The sequence below is a fragment of the Hemitrygon akajei genome, chromosome 8 (genome assembly GCF_048418815.1).
Source record: "Hemitrygon akajei chromosome 8, sHemAka1.3, whole genome shotgun sequence".
NCBI lineage: Eukaryota > Metazoa > Chordata > Chondrichthyes > Myliobatiformes > Dasyatidae > Hemitrygon > Hemitrygon akajei.
The window spans coordinates 124,837,824-124,859,424 of record NC_133131.1 but is presented as its reverse complement, the minus strand read 5'-3'; the positions used below and the strand labels follow the sequence as shown (position 1 = coordinate 124,859,424).

General features: G+C 42.5%; 1 protein-coding gene across 2 annotated transcripts in view; it reads left to right on the top strand.

The window, feature by feature from the left end:
- Nucleotides 1–21,601, top strand: part of abcb4 (ATP-binding cassette, sub-family B (MDR/TAP), member 4) — a 114,255-nt gene that overhangs the window by 82,977 nt on the left and 9,677 nt on the right. For both annotated transcript variants that reach the window (XM_073054547.1, XM_073054546.1), the window contains 4 exons: nucleotides 5,975–6,075; nucleotides 15,166–15,306; nucleotides 17,924–18,080; nucleotides 20,787–20,984. In XM_073054547.1, coding sequence (XP_072910648.1) covers nucleotides 5,975–6,075; nucleotides 15,166–15,306; nucleotides 17,924–18,080; nucleotides 20,787–20,984 — 597 coding nt within the window. The remainder of the gene's footprint in view (nucleotides 1–5,974; nucleotides 6,076–15,165; nucleotides 15,307–17,923; nucleotides 18,081–20,786; nucleotides 20,985–21,601) is intronic.

The following is a 21,601-nucleotide window of genomic DNA, read 5'->3' as shown; positions in this document are numbered from 1 at the left end:
GGAGCAGATTGGTGGGGGGGGGGGGCAGAATTTGGAAAGGTTTAAAATTAACATGGTTGTTTTCATAGGTGATGTCAACTTCTTTAATATTGGATGGCACCTCCTTAGTGCAAAATATTTAGAAGAGGTGGCCTGACACGAGATGTAGACAGGACAGCTAGAGGAGAAGTCATAGTGGATCTGGTGCTCGGCAATGAGCCACGTCAGGTGAGCGTTTTGGAGACAGTGACCACAACTCCCTAACCTTTACCCTAAACACAAAGTACACTGCAGATGCTGTGGTCAAATCAACATGTACAAACAAGCTGGAGGATCTCAGCAGCTCGGGCAGCATCTGTTGAAATGAGCAGTCAACATTTCAACATAGGAAACATTGACTGCTTGTTTCAATGGATGCTGTCTGACCTGCTGAGTAACCTTTACCCTAGTCTTGGAGAGGGGTAGGAGCAGATGGTATGGAAAAGTATTTAGTTGGCAAAAGGCAAATTATGATGCTATTAGGCAGGAACTTGGGTGTATAAATTGGGAATGGATGCACTCAAGGAAATGCACGACAGAAATGTGGGCGGTGTTTATGGAGTACGTGCATAGGGTTCTGAATAGGTTTGCCCCATTGAGGCAGGGAAAGGATGGTAGGGTGAATGAACCATGTTTGACAAGAGAGGTGGAACATTTGGTCAAGAGGATGTAAAAAGCTTGCTTAAGGTTTAGGAAGCGAGGATCAGACAGGGCACCAGAGAGTTGCAAGGTAGCCAGAAAGAAGCTGAAGAATGCACTTAAGATAGATAGAAGGGGGCATGAAAAAGCCTTGGAGAGTAGAATTAAGGAAAGCCACAAGACTTTCTACACGTATGTAAGAACAGGAGTATGATATGAGAGAGGATTGGACTGATCAGAGATAGACGAGGAAACATGTAACTGAAGTTAGTGGAAGTAGAGGATGTACTTAATGAATACTTTGCTTCAGTATTCACCAGTGAGACGGATCTGATGTTTGTGATGACAGTGTAAAACAGGTTGATATGCTAGAACATGCCAATGTTAAGACGGAGGATGTGCTGGAACTTTGGGTAGACATTAGCATAGGTAAATTCCTGTGACCAGGCAGAATATACCACAGGTTACTAAAGGAAGTGAGGGAAGAGGTTGATGCTCCTTTGACAATGAACTTCACTGTCCACTGGAGTAGTATCAGATGATTGGAAGGTGGCAAATGTTTTTCCTTTGTTCAAGAAAGGGAGTACGGGGTAATCCTGGGAATTATAAAACAGTGAGTTTTACTTCAGTGGTGGGCAAAATATTGGAGAAGATTCTTAGAGATAGGATTTATGAGACAGACTGGGATCCCTGCTTCCTCCTGGTTGGACCTTGATTCGATCAGATGCCCCCAGGTCACAGATCTCACTGAATCCATCCCCGGTCCCAATGGCTCTGAACCGGTGACACTATTATTGCCAACACCAGTTCCCATGACCCCGTGTAGATCCAGAACCCAGATTCCACCACCACCTATTCTAGTTCTTACAACCCCAAATACCTTCAGACTGCAAATTGCGCAGCTTTTAGCTCCAGATCATGCCTGTACCTTGACTGGCAGCATTTCAGGGCTGAGACTTACTGCCATTGGGCCCCCAGACTCCACTCCAAGCCCCCCCCCCCACCGCTGTCCAATTCAATGTCTTTCAGACCCCACTGCCACCTCTTGGGTCCTTACAGCCGCCATCTTCCTCCCACCCCACCTTCCCAGAACATCCCAACGCTCCTCTCATCCCTCTTTCTCTGACATCATCAATTCTCATCTGGTGTACCTAGAAGGTGAAGGTGTACCTATCACCTTCTAGCTAGCCTCCTTCCCCTCCCCCCCCCCCCCCCAACTTTTTTATTCTGGTTTCTTCTGCCTTCCTTCTCAGTCCTGCAGAAGGGATTTGGCCTGAATCATCGACTATTTGTTCATTTCCATTGATACTGCCTGACCTGCTGAGTTCCTCCAGCATTTTGTGTGTGTTGCTTAGGAATTGTGAGCATTTGGAGAAGCATAGTCTGATTTTGGGATAGCCACCAGTGCTTTGTGAGGGGCGCGGCATGCCTCACAAACCTGAATGAACGCTTTGAGGATGTGACAAAGCACATCGATGAAGGCAAAACAATGGTGTATATGAATTTTAGTAAGGCGCTTGATGAGTTTCCTCATGGTAGGCTCATTTGTAAAGTTAGGAGGCACGGGATCCAGGGAAATTTGGCCGTGTGGATTCAGAATTGGCTTGCCCTTAGAAGGTAGAAAGTGGTTGCAGAAGGAGCGTATTCTGTTTGGTGGCTGGTGGCACTAGTGTTCTGCTGGGATCTGTTCTGGGACCTGAGTTCTTTGAGTTTTATGAATGATTTGGATGAGGATCTGGAAGGGTGTGTTAATAATTTTGAAGATGCCATGAAGAGTAGAGGAGTTGTGGATATAGTGCAGAAGGTTGTCACAGATTACAGTGGGGTACGGATAGGATGCAGAGCTGGGCGGAGAAGTGTCAGATGGAGTTCAGCCCAGAGAAGTGTGAAGTGAATCACTTCAGAGCATTGAATTTGAAGGCAGAATACATGGTTAGTGGCAGGATTCTTAGCAGTGTGGAGGAACAAAGTTCAAAATAAAAGGGGTCTTTTCTGGTTGGCTGCCAGTGACTAGTGCTGATCCTCAGGGGTCAGTATTGGGGCCACTACTTTTCACATTGTTTGTCAGTGATTTGGATAATGGAATTGATGGCTTTGTGGCAAAGTTTGCAGATTATGTAAAGATAGGTGGAGGAGTTGGTAATGCCGAGGAAGCAATGCAGGACTTAGACAAATTGGAAGAATTAGCAAAAAAGTGGCAGATGGAATACAGTGTTGGGAAATGTATGATAATGCATTTTGGTAAAAGGAACAATAGTGTAGACTATATTCTAAATGGGGAGAAGGTTTCAACGTCAGAGGTGCAGTGCTACTTGAGGAGTCTTTGTGCAAGACTCCCAGAAGGTTAATTTGCAGGTTGAGTCTGTGGTAAAGAAGGCAAATGCAATGTTGGCATTTATTTCAAGGTGAATAGGGGATAATGCTGAGGCTTTATGAGACACTAGTGAGGCCACATTTGGAGTACTGACAACAGTTTTGGGTCCCATATCTCAGAATCTCATTGGAGAGAGTCCAGAGGAAGTTCATGAGGATGATTCCAGGAATGAAGAGGTTAGCATATGAGGAACATTTGGCAGCTTTGGGCCTGCACTCACTGGAATTTAGAAGAATGTGTGGAGATCTTACTGAAACCTACCGAATGTTGAAAGAACCTGATAGGGTGGATGTGAAGAGGATATTTCCTATGATGGGGGCATCCAGAACTAGAGGGCACAGCCTCAAAATTGAAGGGGTGACCTTTCAGAACAGAGGCAAGGAGGAACTGTTTTAGCCAGAGAGTAGTAGATCGGTTGCATGCTCTGCCACAGAGCCGAGGTGGAGGCCGTCCATGCATATATTTAAGATGGAAGTTGATCATTTCCTGATGAGTCAGGGGATCAAAGGATATGGTTAGAAGGCAGGTGATGGGATTGAGTGGATCTGGGATCACCATGATGGAATGGCAGAGCAGACACGATGGACTGAATGGCCTAATTCTACCCTATGTCTTATGGTCTTTTTATTAAAGTCACTGGACCTGTCACTGTATATTACCCTGAGATTCATTTCCTTGCAGGCAAAAAATGAGAGGGGTCTTGGGGTCTACACCTGTAGCTTGCTCAAAGTTGTCGTGCAAGTTGATAGAGTTGTTAAGAAGCCATATGGTGCATTGGCCTCCATTAGTCTTGGAATTTGAGCCATGAGGCAATGTTGCAACTCTATAAAACCCTTGTTAGACCAAGCTTGGAATATTGTTTTCAGTTCTGGTTGCCTCATCATAGAAAGTGTGTGAAAACTTTAGAGACAGTGTAAAGATTTATCAGGATGCTGCTTGGATTATAGAGCATATCTTATATAAATAAATATTAAGAACATAAAACGAAGAGTTCTTGAAAACTAGTCCACAGGTTGTGGAACATTTCAATGATGGGGCAATAAAGCTAAGTGAAGTTATGCCCTTTGGTTCAAGAGCCTGATGGTTGAGGGGTAATAACTGTTCTTGAACCTGGTGATGTGAGTCCTGAGGCATATGAACCACTTTCCTGATGGCAGCAGTGAGAAGAGAGAATGGCCTGAGTGGTGGGGGTCCCTGATGATGGATACTGCTTTCCTGCGACAATACTTCATGTAGATGCTCAATCATGGGGAGGGCTTTACCCATGGTGGACTGGGCCATATCCACTTATCTTTGTAGTATTTTACATTCAAGAACATTAGTGTTTCCATACCAGGCTGTGCAACAGCCAGTGAATATACTCTCCACTATGCATCTATAGAAGCTTATCAAAGTTTTAGATATCATGCCCAATCTTCACAAACATCTAGGGAAGTAGAGGCACTGTTGTGCTTTCTTCGTAATTGCACTTACTTGCTGGGCCCAGGACAGATCCTCTGAAATAATAACACTGAGGAATTTAAAGATGCTGACCCTGTTCAATTCTGATCCTATGAGGACTGGCTCTAACACCTCTGTTTTCCTCCTCCTGTACTCAATAATCATCTCCTTGGTCCTTCTGACATTGCAAAAGATATTGTTGTTTTGGCACAGCAAGGTCAGATTTTCAATCTCCTTCCTATATGCTGATTTGTCACCACCTTTTGATTCTGCCTATGACAGTCATTTCATCAGCAAACTTGAATAAAGCAATGGAGTTGTGTAGAGCCTCACAGTCATAAGTATAAAGTGAATAGAGCAGAGGGATAAGCACACAGTCTTGTGCATCCGTGTTGATGGAGATTGTGGACGAGATGTTGTAGCCAATCCAGACTGACTGGGGTTTGCATGTGAAGGAATCGAGGATCCAATTGCACAAGGACGTATTGAAGCCAAGTCTTATTGATTAGGGAATGATGGTATTGAATGCTGAGCTATAGTCAATAAAGAGCATCCTGATGTATGTACCTTTGCTGTACAGATGTTTCAGGGTTGTGTGAAGAGCCAATGAGATGGCAGCTGCTGTGGATCTGTTGTTCCAGTAGGCAAATTGGAGCAGATCCAAGTTGCTTCTCAGGGAGGATTTGATATGTTACATCACCAGCCTCTCAAAACAGTTCATCACCATGGACGTACATGCTACTGGGTGGCAGTCATTGAGGCAGGTTGCCACCTTCTTCTTAGGGACTGGTGTAATTGAATCTTGCGTGAGGCAAGTGGGTACCTCAGACACCCAAAGCAAGAGGTTAAAGATCTCAATGAATATTCCAGCCAGTTGATCAGCATAGCTCTTTAATACTTGGCCAGATACCCCATCTGGACTGGATGCTTTTCATGGGTTCACCCTCCTGAAGGCTGCTTTCATGGATGCTGAAATCACAGGATCATCAGGAGCTGTGGGACCTTGTGATGGCTCATCTGTGTTTAGGTGGTGAAAGTGAGCATAGAAGGCAATGAGCTCACCTGGAATTGAAGTCCCGTCATTGTCTGTTTCTTGATTTAACCTTATAAGAGGTGATAGTATTCAAGCCCTGCCACAACTGTGGAGCATCCTTCATTGATTCAAGTTTAGTCCAGAATTGCCACTTCATCTGTACCTAGATCTCTTGAAACTTTTTTGGTCAACAGACTTGAGCCTTGGTCTCACTACAGCATATAGTTTCTTTTTGCTTATAAATGACATGAGTACGTTAGATTATTATTAAGAGGTGTAAAATAACCCATTGCAAAAATCTTTAAAACTCTTGCTTTTTATTACCCCACCCAAGTACTATATAGTTAGCCTAAAATCCTCAAGTGATTCAGTGTTGAGTTTGGGGTTTGTAAGCATACCTATTAACAATCTGCTGTTATTGGATTGCAGACACTTTCTTGTTTAACCAATGTTTTCTTTATCTTAAACAGCTCACTACTGAGGTAGTTGAAAACATTCGAACAGTTGTATCTCTAACAAGAGAGAAGAAGTTTGAACAAATGTATGAAAGTAGATTGGCTGTTCCGTACAGGTAAGGAGAGGCACACGTTCTCGGTTAATGGTATAAAATGGCATTATTAACAGAAGAATAAAGTGGAAAGTTGAAAGATATTTCACCCAGAATGTTGTTGGCCATTAGGACCTTTACTTGGCAATTCATCCATGGATGTAGCATTATTTAAAGTAGCACTGGATAATGATTTTGGAAAAAGAAATATATAGAAGGGAAGTCTGGATGGGATGGTGCTGATCTGGTAAGTCACAGACGGGCCAAATGGTGTGAAGACTGATGGGCTGGGGTGAGTTTTGAAGCAGCTTAGAAAAGCCTCAACAGTGATTTAGAGCAAGATGGTGCAGGAGCAAAGCAACTTGTTAAAAGCAGATCTCCTCATTTCTTCTATTGTTATTGTTCTGTTAGCTTTAAGATGGTGATGGGAAAGGATAGGACAGGTCCAGGGGTAGCATTGTAAAATGGTGCAAGGCTAATTTTGAGGGGGTTAGATAGGATCTAGTTGAGGCCGATTGAGTAATTCTGTCCTAAGGGAAAAGATAGAAATAACACATGGGAGGATTTTAAGAGTATGATATCAAGTGTCCAGGATCGGCATGTTCCTGTTGGGTTAAAGAGTAAACCTAGCAAGTTTAGGGAGCCTTGGCAAAAATGAGATGCTGAGGTCAAGGAAAAGAAGGAAGCATACATTGGGTTTAGGAATTTGATATTGAACGAATCCTTTGATAACTATAAAAGGATTAAGAGTAAAATCAGATGGACAAAGGTAGTACGAGATGAATCGGGCTGGTAAGGGTAAGGAATACCTTAGGACATTCTATAACTGTATTAGGAGTAAAAGAATGGCTAAGGAAAGAGTAGGTCTCCCTGGAGATCAGAAGGGCTGCCGCTGTGTTGAGCTGCAAGGGATAGTTGAAATTTTCAACAAATATTTCTCTACGGTGTTTTACTGAGGAGAAAATCATGGTTGCTTTGAAGATAAGGGTGCCACAGTAGCATAGTGGTTAGCACAGTGCTATTACAGGTCGGGGCATCAGAGTTCGGAGTGCAATTCTGTCACCCTTTAAGAAAGTTTGTACATCATTCCAGTGAGGTGCATTGGTTTCCCCCACGTGCTCTATTTCCTCCCACAATCCGAAGAAGCACTGATCCATTGTTTAATTGATCATTGTCAATTACCCAGTGATTAGGCTAGTGGGCTAGTGGGCTGCTGGGCAGCGTGGTTCAGTGGGCGGGAAGGGCCTGTTCCACACGGTATCTCCAAATACATAAATAAAACACGAGAAGATGTTCTTGAGGACATTCATATTACCAGTCTCTGTAGGAGGCTAGAAAGGAAATTGCAGAAGCTCTTGTAGACATGCTTGCTTCATCATTAGTCATTGGTAAAGTTCCCAGAGGTTGGAAGGTGGCTAACTTCATTCTGTTCTTTAACAAGGATAGCAAGGACAAGCCGGGGAACTATAGGCCAGTCAGCCTGACATCAGTACTGAGAAAATTACTGGAGGGGATTCTAAGGGACAGAGTTACCAGCATTTGGATAGACAGTTTGAATAGGAATCAGCATGGCTTTGGGTATGAAAAGTCATGTTTAGCAAACCTTTTAGAGTTTTTTGAAGAGGTAATCAGAAAGGTAGGTGAAGGTAGAGCAGTGAATGTTGGCTCTTTGGACTTTAGCAAGGCCTTCAACAAGGTCCTGCATGGTAGACCGGTCTAGAACATGACAGTCCACAAAACCCAGGGAGAGCCAGTTAGGTATAATGCGCTGTAAGGTTTCACTGCTGATGTAATGTGTTTTTTTTTGTAATGCTCACTGCTGAAGTAATAGTTTCTCTGTAGCAGAAATGTTTGGGTTATGGCTGGAGATAACAGGACTGTGTGATGCAAGTTAGCCAGTCAGGATTCTGTTTCCCTGTCTTGTGAATCTGGAAGCAGTTGATTTTGTGGGCTTGAGAGGGAGGGAGAGAGAGAAAAGAAGACGCGAATGGAGAGATTTGGTAGACTGCCAGGTGGAGTGGACTCTGAGCAAGGGTCTGAAGGGCAGCGACAATCGGAGGAGGTTGATGGGGACCGATCTGCCTATAAATGAGCTCCAGCTTTGTGCATAGACTGTTTAATAAGATTTGAGCTCTTTTTTTAAATTTCATTTCTCTACTAATCATATAGCCAAAGTAAGAATTATAAAGCTTAATCGTTTAATCGCATACTGTGTATTGTTTGTTATTTCAGGGTGCTGATTTGTAACAGGGGACACATAGCGCAGCATCCACCCAAACGAGATTTCTTAAGTTTGGCTGGGTGGTGGGGGGGGGGGTTATCACCCCCTATATTAAGCCGCTAGGCGAAGCGAGAGTTATGTAGGTAAATTCAAAATAGTTTCAGAGGTGGATGCAGAGGATGGTGATTGAACGTTGTTTTTTGAACTGGATGCCAGTAGCTAGGGACGTTGGGACCCTTTATATTCATCATTTATAGAAATTACTTTGCTCTGAATGCACAAAGCTTGATCACTAAGTTTGCAGATGACACAAAATTAGGTGCTGGTGTTGATGGTGAAGAAGAGGTAAAGGACTGAAAGGGAAAAAAAATCTGTTAATAAAAAGCAGTGGCCATGGAAGAAAGGGAAGGAGAAGAGGCATGAGCAGGAGGAAATGGGCAGGTGATTGAGAGGGGGATGGAGGCGGGGAAAGAAAGGGGATACTAATCAATTAGGGAAGTGGTCTGAACAGTGACAAATTAATTTTAATGCATTTTGGAAAGTCAAACCAACGTAGGCCCCATATTAAGAATGTTAAGGCGCTAGGAAGTGTAGCGGGATTTAGGAATACATTGCACAGTTCATTGAAAGTAATGTCACAAGTAGACAGGCTGCTGAAAAGAGTGTTTAGCACACTGGCTTTTGTCAGTCAGAGTATAGCAGTTGGAACATTAATGGTGGTGGAGGAAGAGAAAGTTGGAACATTAGTTGCAGTTGGTGAGACTGCACTTGGAGTACTGAGTGCTTCCTTTCCCGAAACGTCGACAGTGCTTCTCCTTATGGATGCTGCCTGACCTGCTGTGTTCCACCAGCAAGGTGTGCTTAGTGATAAGATTCTGTGCAGGAAGTTGCAGAGAGTGATCTATTGGATACAGAGGCTCATGGGGTGAGAGCAGATGTCTGGGAAATGGAGGAAATGTGGGTGAGGGCAGATTAGATGGTGGTAAAGGAAGACATTTGGGATGTTCTAGAATGGAAAGTCTCATCCTGAGAATAGAGACAGAGGTAGAGACAGAAGAACTGAGCAAATGTAATAACATTTTTACAAGAGAGAGGGTGGAAGAGGTATAGTCAGAAAAGCGGTGAGATTCAGTAGGCTTATAACAGATATCAGTATATAGTCTGTTTCTAGAGATCAGATAGTGAGATCAAGAAAAGGGAGAGAGATGTCAGAGATGGACCAATTTTGGACAACCTGTTGTAGGAAAGACATGATTAAATTTGAAAGAGTTTGGAAAATATATTCTTTTAAATCTCAATACATGTAACAATAATAAACCAATTTAGTTGGCAGGCTGAGCTTTGGGAAGAGTCTATACTATTTTCAGTCAAAGTGCAGTTGGGTACATACTGTATATAACTTTGATGTGCAATTGTGCAGGCCTCTATGAGATCACACCTTGGTGTACAGTGTACTTTTTAAAAATTTTATAAAGGTGTACCTGCCCTAGAAGAAATACAGCAAAGATTCACGATACTGATTCCACTGATGTCAGGTTTATTGAATGAGGAAAGGTGGAATAAACTGGCCAGTAATATCCAGAGTTTTAAGGAGTCTCATATAAATGTACAAAAATACAAAAAGGGCTTGACAGGCTGATGCAGGGAAGGTGTTTCCCTTGGGTGAGGGGTCTATAGTGGGGATGTTAGTTTGAGAAGACAGGATAGGGTGCTTTGGACTGAAATGAGGAGCAGTTATTTTATTCTATTTTATTATGATGATTACTTGGAATTCCTTCTGTCCTGAAAGGCTGCAGAGGTTCAATCATTATGTTCAAAGGTACAATTTAATGTCGAGAAATGTATACAATATACAATATGAAATGCTTTCTCTTCACAACCATCCACGAAAACAGAGGAGTGCCCCAAAGAATGAATGACAGGTAAGTGTTAGAACCCCAAAGCGCCCCCACCCCCAGCTCCCCTCCTTCCCTCGCGTAAGCAGCAGTGAGCAATAACCCCCCCCCCCACTGGCAAAATTAAAGCACACCCGCTACCAGCACTCAAGTGTGAGCAAAGCAATAGCAAAGACACAGACTTGCAGTTACCCCGAAGACTACATTGTTCACCTGATAATTTGACGTGCTGCAGGCTCTCTCTCCCCCCAATAAGGGAGAAAGAGATGACTCCATTTTCCAACGAGTGGGGAGAGATAACAAACAACTTGCTGGTTTACGATGTTAAAAATGACATTTCGTCGCTTTTCTCGAGCTCTGTGCCTGAAGATCTCAAAGATCCTGGGTCCCCAGGCAAACAGCACTGAAATCACAGGTTAATAGATCTCTGGTCATGAAGGAAATGAAAGAACATAGGTGTGCAGTTGAGAAATGACATTCAGGTTGTATATCAACCGTGATCCTAAAGGTTCACTGCGACATGGATCAGTCCAACACTCCAGCCCGAGGAGTTCTCAGTGCTCTGATTGGACCGAACTGCACCATCAGGGAAGTTGGGAGGCAGCGGGATGAGTTTCTTATTAAACTCATTGTGGTGCTCAGACATGGCAGTCTTGTTGATCTCTTGTCCTTCCAACCTGGAACATCTAATGATTAACTCCTAAGCCATTCTACTTACTGAGAGAGTACATGGTTGTAATCTTGTCCACAGTTTACGTGCCACCAAAGTCAGATGTCAAGCAAGCACTCTATGTACTGAGTGCCATGACTAACAAGCAAGAAACAGCCTATCCTAATGTCTTTTGCGTCCTTGGGGATGTCAATCAGGCTAGCTTGAAGAAATCTCTATGTAACTACCAACAGCACATAACCTACAGCACCAGAGGACCCAACACACTAGACCATTGCTACACTACCATCAAGAATGCCTACCAGTCCATCCCTGGACCCGATTTTGGGAAATCTGGTCATTTAGCTGCGCTCATACAGGCGTAGACTAAAGAGCAAGGCACCAGAGGTAAGGACAACAAAGAGGTGGTCACGGAAGACAGAGGAGCAGCAATGGGATTGCTTCAAGTTGGTGGAGCAAACCATGTTCAAAGACTCATCAGAGGACCTGAAATAATATGCCATGGTTGTCACAACTTTAGAAAAACACATGTAGATGAGTGTGTCCCCACAAGATCATTCAGTCTTTCCCTAACTAAAAGGTTTGGATGAACCAAAAATGATCTGCAATGTGCTGAGGGCTAGATTGTTGGCATTTAGGACTGGTAACTAAGGAAAGTGCAAGAGATTCAGGTGTGACTCCAGGAAAGCCATCTCGCATGTGAAGGGGCAGTTCTGGACCACACTTAATTGCTTGACAGCTGAGACCCAGCTTGAAAGCCATCACTTCCTACAAAGCAAAACCAAGGACGTAAATGACAACATGGTTTCACTCCCAGATGAGCTCAATGCCTTTTATGCTCACTTTGCCTGAAAAAACATAGAGGCACCTTCACAAATTCCCACAAACCCCAAAAGGTTTCTTCCAGGTGCTCCGGTTTTCTCCTAAAGACAGGCTAGTTGGTAGGCATCCCCCTATGATTTTGCTCTCTGAGACCAACATGAGAACACCCTTCAGGAGGGTGGACCCACAGAAAGCATCTAGTCCAGATGGTGTACCTGGCTGAGTACTGAAGACCTGTGCTAATCAACTGGCTGGCATGTTTACTGTCCTCTTGAATTTCTAGCTTTGGCAGTCTGAGATACCCACCTGCTTGAAGCAGGCTTCGATCATACCAGGGTGCCACGGTGGTGTAGTGGTTAGCTTAATGCTATTATAGCTCTGGGCATTCTGGAAATCAGTGTTCAATTCTGGTGCCATCTGTAAGGAATTTGTGCACTCTCCCCATGAGCCACATTGGTTTCTTCCAGTTACTCCACTTCCTTCCCAGAGTCTAAAGTCGTACCGGTTAGTAGATAAATTGGTCACTGTAAATGGTACTGTGATTAGGGTTGCTAGGCAGTTCAGCTTGTTGAGCTGGAAGGGCCTGTTCAGCACTGCATCTCTAAATAATAATAAAAGTAATCAAGACTGGTGCCAAAGAAGAATGTTGTAACCTGCCTCAATGTCGATCATCCTGTAGCTCTTCCATCATTGTGATGAAGTGCTTTGAGAGGTTGGTCATGAAGCTTATCAACTCCTGCCTAAAACATGACTTGGATCTGCTTCAAAATGCCTGCTGTTACAACAGGTCAACAGCACATGCCATTTCATTGGCTCTTCACTCAACACTGGAACGTCCGGACAATGAAGCTACATACATCAGGATGCTCTTTATTGACTACACTTCAGCATTCACCACCATCACCTCTTCTAAACAAATCATTAAGCTCAAAGACCTCTTCTCTAACGATCAACACTGGTGCACCTCAGGGGTGTGGGCTTAGCCCACTGCTCCACACTTTGTGTACACGACTGTTGCAGAACCTGGGCCTCTGTACCTCCCTCTGTAACTGGATCCTCAGCTTCCTAACCGGAAGACCACAGTCTGTGCGGATTGGTGATAACATATCCTCTTCGCTGACGATCAACACTGGTGCATCTCAGGTGTGTGCTTAGCCCACTGCTCTACTCTCTATATACGCATGACTGTGTAGCTAGGCACAGCTCAAATACCATCTACAATTTGCTGATACAACCATTGTTGGTAGAATCTCAGGTGGTGACAAAAGGGCATACAGGAGTGAGATATGCTAACTAGTGGAGGGGTGTCGCAGCAACAACCTTGCACTCAACGTCAGTAAGACGAAAGAGCTGATTGTGGACTTCAGGAAGGGTAAGACGAAGGAACACATACCAATCCTCATAGAGGGATCAGAAGTGGAGAGAGTGAGCAGCTTCAAGTTCCTGCATGTCAAGATCTCTGAGGATCTAGCCTGGTCTCAACATATTGATGAAGTCATAAAGAAGGCAAGACAGTAGCTATACTTTATTAGTATATACTTTATATACTAAGTATATACTCAATATACTTTATTGAAGAGATTTGGCATGTCAACAAATACACTCAAAAACTTCTATACTTGTACCGTAGAGAGCATTCTGACAGGCTGCGTCACTGTCTGGTATGGAGGGGCTACTACACGGGACCGAAAGAGCTGCATAAGTTTGTAAATCTAGTCAGCTCCATCTTGGGCACTAGCCTACAAAGTACCCAGGACATCTTTAGGGAGCAGTGTCTCAGAAAGGCAGCGTCCATTATTAAGGACTTCCAGCACCCAGGGAATGCCCTTTTCTCACTGTTACCATCAGGTAGGAGATGCAGAAGCCTGAAGGCACACACTCAGTGATTCAGGAACAGCTTCTTCCCCTCTGCCATCCAATTCCTAAATGGACATTGAAGCTTTGGACATTACCTCACTATTTCTGATTTTGCACATTTTTAATCTATTCAATATACATAATTGATTTACTTGATTGTTTATTATTATGTTTTACTTATTATTACTATTTTTTTCTCTCTCTCCTAGATTATGTATTGCAGTGAACTGCTGCTGCTAAATTAACAAATTTCACATCACATGCTGGTGATAACAAACCTGATTCTGATTCCTTGTGTAACTGGATCCTTTACTTTCTCACTCGGTCTCCAGTTAGTATAAATTGGCAACATCTCCTCCACATTCACCCATCATCACAGGTGCAGCACAACACTGGGTGCTTAGACCCCTGCTCTTCTCGCTTTATACCATGGGTTCCTAACCTGAGGTCCACATACCCCTTGCTTAATGGTAGTGGTCTATTGCTTTATACTTAGAACTGTGCAGTAGGCAGTACAGTTCCAAAGCCATATCTAAGTTTGCTGACAATACCACTGTTGTTGGCCAAATCGAAGATAGTGACAAATTGACATATAGGAGGGAGTTTGAACATCTGGTTGAATGGTGCCTTTACAGAAACCTCTCACTCAACATCAGCAAAACTAAAAATCTGATTATTGCCTATAGGAGGAAGAAACCAGAGGTTCGTGAGCCATTTCACATTTGGGGATTGAAGGTGGGAAGAGTCAGTAACTTTAAATTCCTTGGCTTTATTATATCAGAGGATCTGTCCTGGGACCAGCAAAAGTGCCATCACAAAGAAGGCACGACAGCCCCTCTACTTTCTTAAAGGTTGCGTAGATTTGGCATGACTTCACTGGTATGGAAACACCAATGGCCATAAATGGAAAAGCCTACAGAAAGCATTGGTCACAGCTCAGTCCATCGTAGACAAGAGCCTTTGAGCACATCTACTAGGGGTGGTGCCACCATATAGTAGCATCCGTCATCTTGGACCCCACCATCCAGGGCCACGTTTTCTACTGCTGCCACCATTGGGAAGGAGGTATGAGAGCAGTTATTACCTATCAGGCTCGTGAGGCAGCTTGGGTAACTTCACTCACCTACAGATGGACACACTTTCAAGGGCTCCACAACTTGTGCTCTCGGTATTATTATTTATTTTATTTACATAGTTTATCTTCTTTTGCACATTATTTGTCTGTCAGCCTTTTCATTGATTCAATTGTGTTTCTCTGTTCTACTGTGAAGGCCTGCAAGGAATTGAAATGTGAGGTATTATATGATGACATGTACATACCTTAATAATAAATTTAATATGACCTTTAAACTTTGAATAGTGAAACAGGCTCAAAGGTCCTGATACCTACTCACGATCTTGATTCTTATATTCTCATGACTTGTGTATGTTCTTGAGGGAACTGCTGGCCTCTGTTTAGGGAAGTTAGAGAGTAGAGGTAGTTGGTCAGCTGATTTATAACAACTGTGCATTTAACTGATGATCAGTCGGGGGAATAACAGGAGCAGAGTGTGAAACCCCTGCTGTCTCAGTGCCTGCTGGGTACAATAACTTAAAAACTTCTCTACATTTTCCTCTGCATAATCTTTTCCCTTTTGTTTTTCCCAAAGCAATGCCAAAAGGAAGTCTTTCGTTTATGGAATCACCTTTGCGCTTTCACAAGCAATTGTGTTCTTTGCTTATGCAGCCAGTTTTCGATTTGGAGCCTGGCTGGTGACACATAACCATATGAACTTCCGGGATGTTTTTCTGTGAGTATAAATTCAGTCTGCTTCAGCAAGACCTTTCGAATGGGTTATTTTTGATCTACCTGCTTCAAAGACTGTTGAAAAAGAAGGGGCACCCACTTACAACAGCAATGAGATGAAATCTTCTCCTATCAAGAATCTTTGGCTCTCTTTGTAAGGGGTGGGTGGTTAGTACAGAGTCTGAGAGAACTTTCAAGGAAGAGGTAGATAAACCTTTTGATAAGGAAGGTTCGCAAGGTGAATGGGGATGAATTGAATTGCAGAGTTAATTTGCAATCAAATCAGGCATCATCGTATTAAATAGTGGAGCAGATTCAGTGTGCTGAGTGGCCTGTAAACTGCAAATTTATGTGTTTGTATATAAATGCAGCCAGAGGGGCTCTGAACCCTACACGCCAATGGGCAATAGACAATACAGCTGCCTCTATATTTCTTTTAGCCTCATTGAACTTACTTTGATCTTATTTCTTGAAGCTGAATATGTAAAATTGAATGTTTATAAAACCTTGGGCTCTGGTTGGAGTATCATATTGCAATATACTGGGCTTGATGTTGAATTTTTCAGGCCTGCGTGACCCTCTCTTGCTTTCTCGCCATATTAGATCTGGTCTTTTCTGCCTGTCACGACTGCCTCAATTTTTTTTCTGTTGGTAGAGCTTAGCCTGGTGATTACATTCTGCAGATTTACTATAAGGAAGACATAACAGCAAAGAAATATAATCTGATTCTAAATGTCCCATTTGGTCTCACCCTACCGGAGTCGGTCAATAATGTGGCAGCAACTCAATATATAAAAGCATGCAGACGTGGTCAGATGGTTCAGGAATTATTCAGAGAAACATCAGAATGGGGAAGAAATGTGATCTAAGTGACTTTGACAATGGAATGATTGTTGGTGTGATCTGAGTGTCCTGGGTAAATGCAAGCAGTCTTTTTCCATTGAGTTTGGGCGAGCCTACAACTAAAGGTCATCGATTAAGGGTGAAAGGTGAAATGTTTAAGGAGAACGTGAGGAGAAACTTGTTTACTCAGAGGGTGAGGTCTGTGTGGAATGAGCTGCCAGCACAAATGGTGGATACAATTTCAATATCAACATTTGAGAAGTTTCAATACCTGGGTAGGAGATCAATGGTCCAGATTATGTGTAGTGGTTTTCTATGGTTCTATCGCAGGAGTTCCAGAACTGACCCCTGCAGAACGCCACTGGTCACTGACCTCCATGCAAATTAAACTTCACCTACTTACTACCCTCTGCCTTCTGTGGGCAAGTTCCCCAGAATCCCATGTCCCCTGATTTTCTGAATATTGTTGAATGTCCATTAAAATACAGACACACCACATCAACAGCCCTAACTTTATCAATTTGTTTTGTTGCTATCTCGAAGAATCTAATTAGGCTTGTAAGGCACAATCTGCCTCTCATAAAGGAATATTGACTACCCCTAATCAAACTAAATACTCGTAAATCCTGTCTCTAAGAATCCTCTCCAATAGTTTGCAACCACAGAAACACACTGGTATATAATTCCCTGGATTATCCATGGTATATTTCTTGAACAAAGGAATACCGTTTGCCACCCTTCATCTGGTTCTACTCTTGTGGCCACTGTGAATGCAAAGATTATTGCCAAAGACATAGCAATCCCTTTATTTCACTTCCTATCATAACCTGGGCTGTATCCTTCTAAGCCCAGGGACTTACCTATTCTAAACATAAGAGATTCTCAAGACTGTACTGATGAAGGGTCTCAGTCTGAAACATCGACTGTTTATTCATTTCCATTTTTGCTGCCAGGCCTGCTGAGTTCAACCAACATTTATCTACTCTGATGTTTTTCAAAACTACTTCTGCAACTTGCTTTCTTTACATGGTCTTGCCTCAAGTTATCAAGGTAACAAGAATCTTAAATCCAGCAGTTGGAGACCAGAAGAGGGAAAAAATAATGAAGGAATATTGTGAAACTGAAATAGATCCAGCAAATAAACAACTAGTTACCTGAAACTGTAGAATTCAATACTGAGTTCCAAAGGCTGCAGTATGCCCTATGGAATATGACTTCTTGTTTCTCAAGCTTATTCTGGTATTGTTAGAACAATACAGTATGCCAGAGACACAGGGTGGGATCTGGGCAGCTGACTCATTACCTACTTTATTTCTTTTCTCTCTTAAATTGATGGGATTTAAAACAATTTTTAATTTGACAATTTTGCTCTGCACCTTAATAAAGATATCTCATCAGTTCTCTCCACTCCTGTCCATCTCTGCAACTGACAATGCACTTAGTTTCCAATCTTTCCAAGTTAAAGGTGCTCAACCTGAAGCTTTGACTCTCTTTTCCCTTGCATTCTTTCTTTTCCTCCTTCTGTATAAGTTTCATTGACCCGAAATGTTTATTTCTCTCCATGGATGCTGCTGAGTGTTCTTGCATTTTCTGGTTTTATTAATGTTTTCCATGTATTGTTATTATTATACTAAAGTAATATGCATTAACTGCTTAAGTTGACATTATTTTTGAATTGCATAGGGTCTTGATAAACTTCTGTTTGGATTACTATATCTCGAGCACAAAACTTATTTGTAGGAATAATATTGCATGTTCTTTGATTTATGCTATTTCAGTGTATTCTCAGCAATTGTGTTTGGGGCAATGGCTCTGGGACAATCCAACTCATTTATACCTGATTATGCCAAGGCTAAGTTGTCAGCAGCCCGAATCATCATGCTAATTAACCAAAAACCTTCAATAGACAGCTTCAGTGAAGCTGGTGATGTTCCAGTAAGTACTTTACCATTCTTTAAAATAGTACATTAGAAAAAATATTTGTGAAATGTTATAATCTCAAGTTGCTTGGAAGCAGCTGGCAACTAAATATTTGGCACAAAGTTGTGAAATAAGCTTTTATTCATTGTGGATAATATTATCAGAAATATTTCTCATGTTTGCATGGACAATAAGATAAAGATTCTCCCCATCCTAACCCAATACTTATTCTGACGATGGCATATGTGAATAGCAATCTACCTAAGAATATGAAGGAGCAGGTGAATAATGCCAGGAATTTGGTACAAAAAGCATAATTTAGTAATACCAGCATAAAAGCTCACAAGTCACAACGGCAAAAGACTATGGAGCACAGAATATTGCAAGCCTGATTCATGAAGATCATTGACATAGTTCTGTTCACTGTTAATGATTTACAGTCTGGGGGTTCCCAACCAGGCAGGGGTCATAGAGTCCTAGAGAAGAACAGTACAGAAACAGGCCCTTTGGCCCAACTAGTCCATGCCAAAACCATTTAAGCTGCCTACTCCCAATGACCTGTACCAGGACCATAGCCCTCCATATCCCTGCTGTCCTAAGTGCCTATCCAAATGTCTCTTAAACGTTGAAATCGAGCTTGTATGCACCACCTGTGCTAGCAGCTCATTCCAGACTCTCACGACCCTCTGAGTGAAGAGATTTCCCCTCGTGTTCCTCTTAAACTTCTCACCATTCACCTTTAATCCATGACCTCTGGTTGTAGTCCCACCCAACCTCAGTGGAAAAGGCCTACTAGCGTTTACCCTATCTATATCCCTCATAATTCCATATACCTCTATCAAATTTCCTCTGAAACTTTTATATTCTAAAGAATACGGTCCTAACCTATTTAATCTTTCCCTATAACTCTGGTCCTCCAGACCCAGCAACATCCTTGTAAATTTTCTCTGCAATGGACCCATTCTTTAATGGTATTGGTCCATGGCATTAAAAAAAATGTTGGGGACCCCTGATTTTCACTGAAAGTTTGCCTTTCTTGTCTTTGAGGGGCACGTGGGAAGGTTATTCTTGTTTAATAAAATAACACATGACCCAAGTTACGAAAAACCTTTGACTGCCAATTCATCTGGGATCCACGTAATTGATATTTCACTGCTGCTTCACTCTTTTTCTCAATGATGGAATGTGGGAGTTGTTGGCAAGCCTGTCATTATTTCTCATCCTTATTGTCTGTGGGGAGGAGGGAGATAGAGTCATATAAACAATTAAACAGTGTGCTAGGCCATTTGAGAGAGCACTGAAGAGTCAACTGCATTACTGCAGGTGTGTGTTAATTTACAGCCTGTATAGTGTAAGGGTGGCAGATGCCCTTCCAGAGCGAGCTTTATTCATTATAGTCTCAGTAATGGTGAACTATCTTTTCAATTCCACATTAGTTAATTAACTGCATTGTAATTCCCCACGGCCATGGTCAATCTGAATTGCTGCCCAGTATGTTTGCCTATCCATTATATCAAAGTATCTCTTTCCAACAATAAATAAGTTAATAATTTAAACTGTCCTTGGGTAGGGATCCTTACACTACAAATCAACTGTATCATTGACAACATCTACAAATGTTTTCACAGCTAACACAGTCTTTTATTAAAGAAATTTATCACATAACGCAAGCAAAAAGATTTTGATAGAATACTTGCCTTAGTTCCCTAGGGAGCATAAGCCATCGATGAGCTCCCCTCCATCGCCTGCTGAAGGTTGGAACTCATCAACACTTTTGCAATCCACTGTACAAGGGATCGGTCTATGCAGCCTTACCAGTGCCGCATAGGCCGGCCTTGCCCATTGACAGCTCTCATGGCGGGGACGGAGGGTTGGACTTGGAGAGGCATTTTGATAGCGTGCTAATCTCTAAGTGTGGCAAGTGGCCGAGCGGCCGCTGAGCTCCAGTGTCCTGGGTTCAGTCCCGACCCTCAGTGCTGTCCGTGTGGAGTTTGCGTGTCGCCCCGTCACTCCACGTTCCACATCCTGAGATGAAATGAGGAAAGGATCAGTGAGACAGGTCTTTCCTCTTTGGAGCAAAGGAGGATGAGGGGTGACTTGCTAGGGGTGTGTTAGATTATGAGAGGCATAGACTGAGTGGACGGCCAGTGCCTTTTCCCCAGGGTGGCAATGGCCAATACCAGAGGACATCCTGTTAAAATGAATGGAGGAATGCTTAGGGGAGATGTTAGGTTAGATCTTTTCCCCCAAAAGAATGGTAAATACCTGGAACACATTGCTGGGGGTGGTGGTAGAGGATGATAGATTAGAGACACGAGACTCTTCAATAGGTACATGGATAAAAGAAAATTGGAGGGTTATGGGCTGTGTAGGAGGAAAGAAGTTAGACTGACCGCTGAGTAGGGATTGGCAGGTTTATTGACAAATGTAAATCACTACTCGAGTATTGGGGGGAACTGGCTTAGCTCATGAGAGAGAGAGAATAGTTTGCAGAGAAATAAGTGGACAATGGAATTAATGGAAAAGATCTGAGGGTTGGCATAAAGTTATATCGCTTCTTTTTACATCATAAGAAAACAGGAGAAAATATGAAAATAGTGCCACATACTTTGGTTTCTGACTGCAGGTAGATGCCCATTTGATTTCTTTGCAAAGATATTTAAGGATATGTTTAGAAAAGTTAAGTGACACTAAATGTCATTGTTCTAATTCTTTTTAAAGAGCACATTTGAGGGAACGGTCAAGTTTGAAGATGTTGCTTTTAACTATCCTACTCGCCCCAATGTGCCTGTGTTAAAAGATTTAACAATCGAAGTTGCAAAAGGACAAACCTTGGCTCTGGTCGGGAGTAGTGGCTGTGGGAAAAGCACTACTGTTCAGCTACTGGAGAGGTACTACGACCCCCATTGTGGAAAAGTGGTAGGTAATTAATTCTCTTTCAACAGCATCTGAAATCTGATGGGTTGTGTTACTCAAGTAATCACTTACTGTCTATATCACCAGGAAGCTTTGTTTCTTTACTGGATTTTCATTACAATGGTGGTACATTCTTGAGGGATGACAGTATATTTACAAGTGGTTTTACTGAACTAGTTAACTAGAATGTACAAATGCAACATTTCATTTATACAGAAAAATGGCATTTGTTTTACTTTTCATTCACTTCAGCCACCTAACCTTTCTTCAATTGAATAATGTGGATGTATTCAATTTTGCCTCAAAATTATCATCCCAACCTACTACCCACAGTATACCCTTAGTGACCATGTTATTTAGTACCTGCTGTAACCCATCCACTTCAAGGTTCGACATGCTGTGCATTCAGAAATACTCTTTTGAATTCAAATGTTGTAACTCACGGTTATTTGAATTGATGTCACTTTCCTTTTAGGTTGAACCAGTCTAACCATTCTCCTCTGACCTCTCACTAATGAGCCATTTTTACCCAAAGAACTGCCACTCACTGGGTGTTTTTTTTGTTATTTGTTTTTTACACCATTCTCTATAAACTCTAGAGACAATTGTTTATGAAAATC